At 49.6% G+C, this 8,492-nt stretch overlaps 1 protein-coding gene across 1 annotated transcript; it reads left to right on the top strand.

Annotated features, from left to right (window-relative positions):
* The first annotated feature begins 364 nt into the window (after positions 1-364).
* On the top strand, positions 365-6,617 carry RPS10 (ribosomal protein S10). The gene is made up of 5 exons (XM_010007089.1): positions 365-514; positions 1,417-1,588; positions 5,077-5,154; positions 5,915-5,970; positions 6,529-6,617. Exons 1-5 carry the CDS (start codon positions 365-367, stop codon positions 6,568-6,570), a joined length of 498 nt encoding a protein of 165 aa, XP_010005391.1. The 3' UTR covers positions 6,571-6,617.
* Positions 6,618-8,492: the final 1,875 nt, after the last annotated feature.

The following is an 8,492-nucleotide window of genomic DNA, read 5'->3' as shown; positions in this document are numbered from 1 at the left end:
TGTCTGGCTGCGGCAGCTCCTCTGCTCTCCTGAAGAGCTTTAATATTAATGATCCCCTCACATGGGACGTGTCCCTGCCCGCGCGGGGCTTGGATCTAGATGATCTTGAAGGTCCTTTCCAACCCAAACCATCTGGGATTCCCTGATCAGAAGTGTGACCTGCTTGGGTTATCTTCCTGGGAAGGGATGCCCGGCTGCTGGAATTCCTTCAGGAAGTGTTGATGCCAAACAATCATCTGGGGAGGGAGAGGTGAAACGTGAGGCTTTTCACACAAATGAGCCCTGTTATTATTTGATGACTTCTGGTAGAGTTCCCAGTGTGTTCTTTAAGCCAGCAGTGTCCTTGCCTGCTCCTTCTCTTCAGATGTTGATGCCCAAGAAGAACCGAATTGCAATTTACGAGCTCCTTTTTAAGGAGGGGGTGATGGTGGCCAAGAAGGATGTCCACATGCCAAAGCACCCTGAGCTGGTCGACAAGAACGTGCCCAACCTCCACGTCATGAAAGCCATGCAGGTCAGGAGGCATGGGCTGGGATCCTGGGGGGAAGCTGGGATCCTGGTGGGGATGCTGGGGTCCTGGGGGGATGCTGGGATCTTGTTGGGAAGGTGGGATCCTGGTGGGGATGCTGGGATCTTGTTGGGAAGGTGAGATCCTGGTGGGGATACTGGGATCTTGTTGGGAAGGTGAGATCCTGGTGGGGATGCTGGGATCCTGGGGGGAAGCTGGGATCAGGCCATGGGATCCAGGCAGGGGGAAATGATTATGATCTTGAAGGTCCCTGCCAACCATAGCTATGCTATGATTCTATGAGGGGTGGAAGGATAAAGTAAGTGCAAGTGCAATCATTACCTCAGCAGAACCAAAGGAAAGTGAATAGATTTTTAGAATAAAGCTTTTAAATAATAATGCTGTGAGTTACTGATGTGAAAACAGAACAGATCTCAGGGTGGGTGTGGGATGAAATAGCAATGAGTGTGTCCTGAAGGGGCTGAGAGTTAATTTTTTGTAAACCTTGTCACCTATATACATTATTTTAATAGGTAGAGGAGGGTCACTGGTTTGGTTCTGAAAGGGAAAGCTGGGAGGGACTTGGGACAAGGGCAGGGAGTGAGAGGACAAGGGAGTGGATTAAAAGTGGAAGAGGGAGATTGAGGTTGGACATGAGGAGGGAATTCTTTGCTGTGAGGGTGGTGAGAGCCTGGCCCAGGTTGCCCAGGGAAGCTGTGGCTGCCCCATCCCTGGCAGTGTTGAAGGGCAGGTTGGATGGGGCTTGGAGCAGCCTGGGCTGGTGGGAGGTGTCCCTGCCCATGCTGGGTGTTGGAACTGGATGATCTTTAGGGTTCCTTTCAACCCAAACCAGTCTGAGATTGTGTGATAAGGATCATCCATGAAGTAACAGAGAATTCTCCCTCTAGTCCCTGAAATCCCGTGGTTATGTGAAGGAGCAGTTTGCCTGGAGACATTTCTATTGGTACCTGACCAACGAGGGCATCCAATACCTGCGGGACTATCTGCACCTGCCCCCTGAGATTGTCCCCGCCACCCTGCGCCGCAGCCGCCCCGAGACCGGCCGCCCACGGCCCAAAGGTGAGCCCAGCCTGGGCTGTGGGGAGCAGCTTCAGCTTCTGGGGGTGGTGGATCCTCAGCTTCCAGCTCAGGCAGCTGGAAAGGAGCTTCAGCTTTTGGAGGTGGTGGATCTTCAGCTTCCAGCTCAGGCAGCTGGAGAGGAGCTTCAGCCTCTGGGGGTGGTGGATCCTCAGCTTCCTCTCAGGCAGCTGGAGAGGAGCTTCTGGGGGTGTTGGATCCTCAGCTTCCAGCCCAGACTGGTTGGAGCTGCTGGGATTCTGGGATGTATAAACCTTAATAGGTGGAGGAGACACGCGTAGGTTTTATGGCTTTTGTGTTTGGGGCTGGGCTAATTGGTCACTGGGCTAGTGAAAGGTCGGAGAGGGCTAAAGAAAGCCTTGAGGCTTACTGGGGGAAATGGATCTACTGTGCTGTAGAACTGTGGCTGAAATGTTATTCCCAGCAAGAATAGCTTCTCCACTTGCAAATAACAGGATTAATAGCCAAGTTTGGGTTGCATACCTGCCTGTTCAGTCCACACGAGGCAGAAGCTGCACTTCTTCCTTGTGGATGCTCAGAGTGTGGGACTTTGTCTTCTCTGATGACAAAGTGACTGGAATGATTGAGAGTAGGAGCCTGAAACCACACGCTGTGGGGTCAGGGACTGTTTGGTGTCCAGACATGGCTGAGGACTGAAATGGGGGTGTCTGTGGCTGCCAGGCCTCTTCCAAAACTGTTGGTGTCTTCTGGGAAGAGTCTGCAGCAATCCCCACAGCTCAGTGTGTGCACAGCTGATCTGGTCCTGCAGATCTGGAAATTCTTGGTTTGGCTGAGTTATCTTCAGAAGAGTTACCTGGAAGGCTGTGGAGTTCAAAGTGAAGTGGCCTTGGCACTATAGGGAACAAACTTGAACTGGGATATGGGAAATGGGCACAGGATTCCATGGCTTAACACCAGAGCTGAGCCTTAGTGCTGGATGTGCCTCATCTGTGATACCTGGGGTGAAATGAGTTCACTGATTCTGTGAAGTTGAGCACCCCCAGCTCTGGCTTTATCAAATCCACTCAAGGAGCTGTTGGGTCAGTCAGGTTGTTAAAGCTGCCCTCACCCATTTCAAGATTTACACCAAATACATGTGGTGTGTTGGGAGTTGTGATCTTTCTTTTATTATTTCTTGGTGGGTTTTTCATACCCCAGAGTGAAGGAGATGCCAGTTGTGCAGCCAGATGTGCTGCTGATGCTGAATTCTCAGTCTGCAGCTGCCTCTGCAGGGGCACCTCCCCACAAACGTGCTGTAGATTCATGGCTGGGATTACTCCCAGCAAGTGTTCCGCTCCACTTGCAAATAGCAATATTAAATGGCAAAGTTTGGTTTCCAGACCTGTATATTTAGTTCACACGAGGCAGACTCTACACTTTTTCCTTGTGGATCCCTGATATTTGCCTGTGAATGGTTTGTGAGCTGCTTTGACCCCTTTTGTGGTGAGCAGAGCCACGTTGTAGTGCAGAATAAGTAAGCTGGAGGTGGCTGTGCTGAAGCCACCATGACCCTCAGTTTAGTTTGGAAAAGGTTATTGTGTTCCAGGCTAATAATTCAGAGTAGGAAGAATGATGATGTTGCCCCTGAGCATTTGGAAATGCTCTGGAGAATCCTTTCTCCTGGGTTTTCTTGGTCTCTTCTCCAGTAGCAGAGAAGCAGCACACGGGGTGTAAAATTGCTCAGATGACCTTTGGGGAGATCAAAACTTCTGGAACCTTAGAGAAAGGAGAGGGAAAAATCACTGCAGCCCTGGTTGGCAGAACAGCATTGCCAGGTCTCTAGGGACAAGAAAGGTTTTTTCTCCCTCTAGGCAGAAGATGGTGGATCTCTCCATCTGGTGTGTAGCTGCCTCTTGTCTTTACCAAGAATAAAGTTGGAGGGTGTCATCCTGCCCTTAAAGCAGGACCCTGTGACAGGGAGTGCTGCATGACAAAGCTCTTTTGGTACAGAAGTAGCAGTCTGCTCTTCTGCTGCTGAGCTGTTTTGTGTCCTGTCCTCAAGTCCTGGAGACAGAGGCTGTGGGCACAGGGTGCTGAGGAGTTCACCTGCACCTCCTGCCATTGGCTTTTTAGCTTGACAAACTCGTGGGACCATCTACTTCAAAGGGAAGAATTGCATTGCAGCTGGGAAGGTGATGGTGTCTTTGATCTCTGAGCAGCTCTGGATGTGACCACAGTTGCTCTGCAGATGTTGTGCTTCTCCATGGAGCTGAGGAAACTGCCTGTCCAATGGGAAGATGGGGCTCACAGCTCCGGGCTGAGATTTGCTCAGGGTTTTTGTGGTGAGGAAGCTTCACTTGAGCCTTCTTCAGTGTTGGTCACCTTGTTCAGTTTGCACCTTGGCAGGGGTGGCTGGTGGGGCAGCACCAGGGGCTTGTACTGTTCCTCTGTGGAGCTGCAGAGGAAGTGCAGGTGCTGCAGGACCCAAGCTCACAGGTCTTGCTTGATCTCCTGGGATTTTGGGGCCTTTTGTATTTCCACATGGTGCTCCTGACTTTCTCAAATAAGGCTTGGTCCAAAAGCCAGAGGAGTTAAGTCTAAAGCAGATTTTAGGCTGTTATGTGTTTGATATTTGCAATTCATGTCTCTGATACAGATGGAACTGAATTGTTGGGGATTAAGAATGGTCAGATGTGAAGTGTAAAAATAAAACCCCATTGGCCAGAGCTTTGCTGTCATGGTTGAACCTGTTAGGAAGGAAGGATGTAGAAGCACTTGCAGGGTTGTGTTTCTCTTTGTAATAAAATAATCTATTCTATAATAATTGTATAAAAAACCCCTGAGTGCCCACAGTGTCAATCCAGCCTGTAGAAGTGCGTGAATCCTGTTTCTTGCAGATTGAGGCTGGTCCTGCTCTGTGGGAGCAGATTTCATCTCTGAAGCTCAGGGTGAAGCCACAAGAGCTGGGCAGATGCTGACAGTCCCACCACAGCTGTTTCCTTCCTGCAAGTGTTCTGTTTGATATTAATCTGATGCTACGTAGATAATCTGCACTTAGTTTTATTAATCTATTCCACTGGGGAGGATTTGTGACACTGATAGTGTGTCTGTGTTTTAGGATGGGATCAGAATGTCATGGAATTGGTGACTTGGCTATGAACAAGCTTGTTAGACATGACAGATTCCTTCTATTTTTGATATTTATTCTTATAATTAATTGGTTTAGCCTTCAAACAAGAGAGAGGAGTCTGTTGAGATGATGCTGTGAGTCCATTTTTCACATGATTTAACTGCAGCCCAAACAAGCTGATGTGCTTGGACTGATTCACCCTTCAAGCAACGTTTTCCTTGTTCATCACTGGTTTTGTTTGGGTTTATATACACTGAGCTGTCTGAGGTGCAGCTCTGCTGATCACTCTGGTGCTTCACTGGGGTTTCTTTTCCTCCTGGAGACACAGGGTGCACCTGTGCCATGAGGTGTGTGTCCCCTGGGTGAGCAGTGTTCCTGATGTGGCTCTTCTGACCCACAGGTCTGGAAGGGGAACGCCCCGCACGCCTGACTCGGGGAGAGGCTGACAGGGACACCTACAGACGCAGTGCTGTGCCACGTGAGTGTCCCTCCTCGAGCTGGGTGACCTTGCTCCTTGTGCAGCTTATCTCTTTGGGAGAATTGTCTTCAGAGTTGGCCTCCTGTCAAGAAGGGGAAAATCAGATTCTTGGCGGAGCTCTGGCATTTACACGGCAGAGTTCGTGTCTGCTGGTGGATGATTCTTTTATTGAATTTTTGTCAAGCTGGACTGTGGGATTTTCTCTGGGGTGGGTTCAGTAGCTTTCTAACAGTCTCATAGAATCATGGAATGGTTTGGGTTGGAAGGAACCTTCAAGATCATCTAGATCCAACCCCCTGCATGGGCAGGGACACCTCCCACCAGCCCAAGTTGCTCCAAGCCCCATCCAACCTGCCCTTCAACACTGCCAGGGATGGGGCAGCCACAGCTTCCCTGGGCAACCTGTTCCAGGGTCTCACCAGCCTCACAGGAAAGAATTTCATCCTCACGTCTCGCGTAAATCTCTGCCAGTTTTAATCCATTCCCCCTTGTCCTCTCACTGCAAGCCCGTGTCCAAAGTCCCTCCCTTCTTGGAGCCCCTTCAGGCACTGGAAGCTGCTCTAAGGTCTCCCTGGAGCCTTCTCTTTTCCAGGCTAAACACCCCCAACTCTCAGCCTGAGTAAGAGCCATTTTTCTTTGCTGTATTTCACCTCATTTTTAGTCCTCTTTGATTGTAAACCTTAGATTCCAAGCAGGAGCAGGAGCACTGTACTTAGGGAGTGTTTTCCTTGGTGCCTAACTCATCCATCTCTTTCTTCAGCTGGTGCTGACAAGAAGGCCGAGGCTGGTGCTGGAGCAGCCACTGAATTCCAATTTGTGAGTATTTGCATTTGAAATTTGCTTCCCTTTATTGAAGCTTTGATTAGGAGAAACTGGATAGGTCTTGTCTGCATGCTGGGCAGTGTGGTGCCCCTCAGGTATGCCAGCTGGGGTGAGGTATTTGGCTCTGGTTGTGTATGAGAGGCTGGCATCCTTTCTGTCCAGCTCTTCTGCTGCATTCCTGCCAGGGAGACTCAAGTTGGCCTCACTGCTGTGACAGGAAGGCAGTGACATGTTTGAGAAGGAGGCTGAGCTCTCTGGAGGAAACACATGGTTTTATACCTCAGAAGTAGAAGAGTTTTAGACCTGCTTCACAGGGCTGGCTGGGATGGGTTTGTTTTGTTGTTACCATCACTCATCTGGTTGACCTGTGTCAGGTCTCAGACAGCTCAGAGTTGGGCTGTGCTTGGGAGCAGGGGATGTTTGTCAGAGTAAAGCAAAGCTGAGGAAAGACAGTTCGTTTTTCTGTGGTGTTGGTGGTTCCTGCTGCTGTGTATTTGCTGCTGTCACTTGCTGAATATGGTGACTTCTAATGCTCTTCATTTTCTGTTGCAGAGAGGTGGATTTGGTCGTGGACGTGGTCAGCCTCCTCAGTAGAACTTCCTGCTTATGTTTTGTGTATAATAAAATAGGTGAAAATGCCACCTGGGTTGCATGGCTGTGTCTTATTAACGTGCATAAATGGGGAGCAGGGAGGTGACTCAGATCTTTGGTGTGTGTGACAACAGCAGTGGAGGAACTTTTGATTACAAAGCAGGTTATAGGAAGGAACTTTGTAGGTTTGGTAATTCCTGACATAGGGTGTAGAGGTGATTCTTAGGGAGGAATGAGGAATGTTGCTTGATGGCACCATAGAAGCTCTGCAGGCAGTTTTCCTGCTCTGCCCAGGAAGACACTCCTATCTAGTCATTCCCAGGAAAGCTAGGCTGAGGGACGATCCTATTTTGCAGGCAGGGAATTCAGGAAGTTGAGCTGTGTTGGCCTGAGACCCTGAGTGAGTGGGACACAAGCAGAGCAGTCAGGTGGGCCTTCCCTTTATCCCAGCCCTGAAATCCCTGCCTTAATGAACCCTGGGTTAGGGAAGATGAGGTGCTCTCTGGAGCTGAGCAGAGCTGGGGTTCCCCTGCACTGTGCAGCCTGCCAGTAGATGTCACCAGCCAGCTAATAACAGGATGATGCTAACTGGGAATGGGTTTCTGGGGCCTGCCCAAGGAATAGGATCTGGTTCAGGGCAGTTTGAACAGCACAGAAGTGCTAGAAACAAACCCAGGGAGAAAAGAGTTAATTCCAGTCCTGGAATGGTGGGCGTGAGACCCTTTTTCTGTATTGAATTTTGAGGGACCTGGCTCTGGAGGTTTCACACCTACTTCAAATCTGTTCCAAATCTTTGCTTCAGCTGATCCCTCTGCCTCCGTGGAAGTTTGTGGGTTACAGTTGAGCTAAACCTAATCCACACTAACCTGCTCAATCCCAGGTGACTGGATTTAGCCAAGATGCACTTCATGGCCTTGTTCTTAATGCAAATATGCATTAAAGCAGCTCTTTTTTTTTAACTCTGCTAGTGATATTCTTAAAGTTCTGGGTTGTCTGCATCTACTGGGGCTTTTTATTCAAGTTTCTGCTTAATTTATCCTGCAGCCTGGAGGCAACGTTTGTACTTGCTCTGCTGTGCATTTATAGTTGTGATTGTGTTTGTGAAGCCCTGTGTGCTCAGTAAAATGTTTTGCTTCCTGTGAAATTCAGCAGCTATTTAAAAAAATCACCTGGAGTACTTCAGGGTGTGGGGAGGGTGTGAAGTGCTGAACATTTTCTTCTAAAAGAATGTTTGACTTATTAAAGGGAAGATCCAAAGGAGTAAGTAAAAACTGCTTTTGCTTTGGGGTGAAGGACACCAGTCTAAATAGACTCCTCCACCAGGGAAGGATGACTCCCCACATTTTTAATCTTGACATGCTCTCCTGACCCACCAGTGGGTCCAGCCTGGGATGGAGCTTGTTGTGGAGAACAGATCCTGTCCTCATCCTCTCACAGCTTTCAAGCATTCAGGGATGATGGGATGGGGTTCCAGAGTCATGGCTGTTGACTCTCCTTTCTAAATGGTGCCTCCCCAGATGTTTTTGTGGGATTCACACTGGGAAAAGAGCTTTTTATTCCATGTCCAAAGACGCTCAAGGCTGCTTTGCTCACCTTCTCGTTTTGACTGTCTCCTGTTGAGTGAAGACCAGGCTGCTGAAGCCAAATCAACGTTGGGCAAAGACCCCTCAGAGCAGGACTTGACCCTTGGTGGGGGGTTTTCCTCTTGGGGAAGCACCCAGACTGGGGGCTGGGGTTTGCAGCAGCCCCTCTCTACCCGTGCCAAGCAGCCAAGCCCTGCCTGCGGGTGTCGGCAGTGGGATGATGGATCTTGGCCCTTCCTGGGGAGCGATTCTGGGGGTCACAGGTAAAATCCTGCCCTGGGGCTGAGGCCGAAAAATGCCCCCAAACGGGGGGCAACAAACGCTCCAGGCGTGTGCAAAACG

Source organism: Chaetura pelagica, unplaced genomic scaffold (genome assembly GCF_000747805.2).
Source record: "Chaetura pelagica isolate M959 unplaced genomic scaffold, ChaPel_1.0 scaffold757, whole genome shotgun sequence".
Taxonomy (NCBI): Eukaryota; Metazoa; Chordata; class Aves; order Apodiformes; family Apodidae; genus Chaetura; species Chaetura pelagica.
Note: the sequence above shows the minus strand (reverse complement) of the source record. Positions and strands in the feature narration are given on the sequence as shown.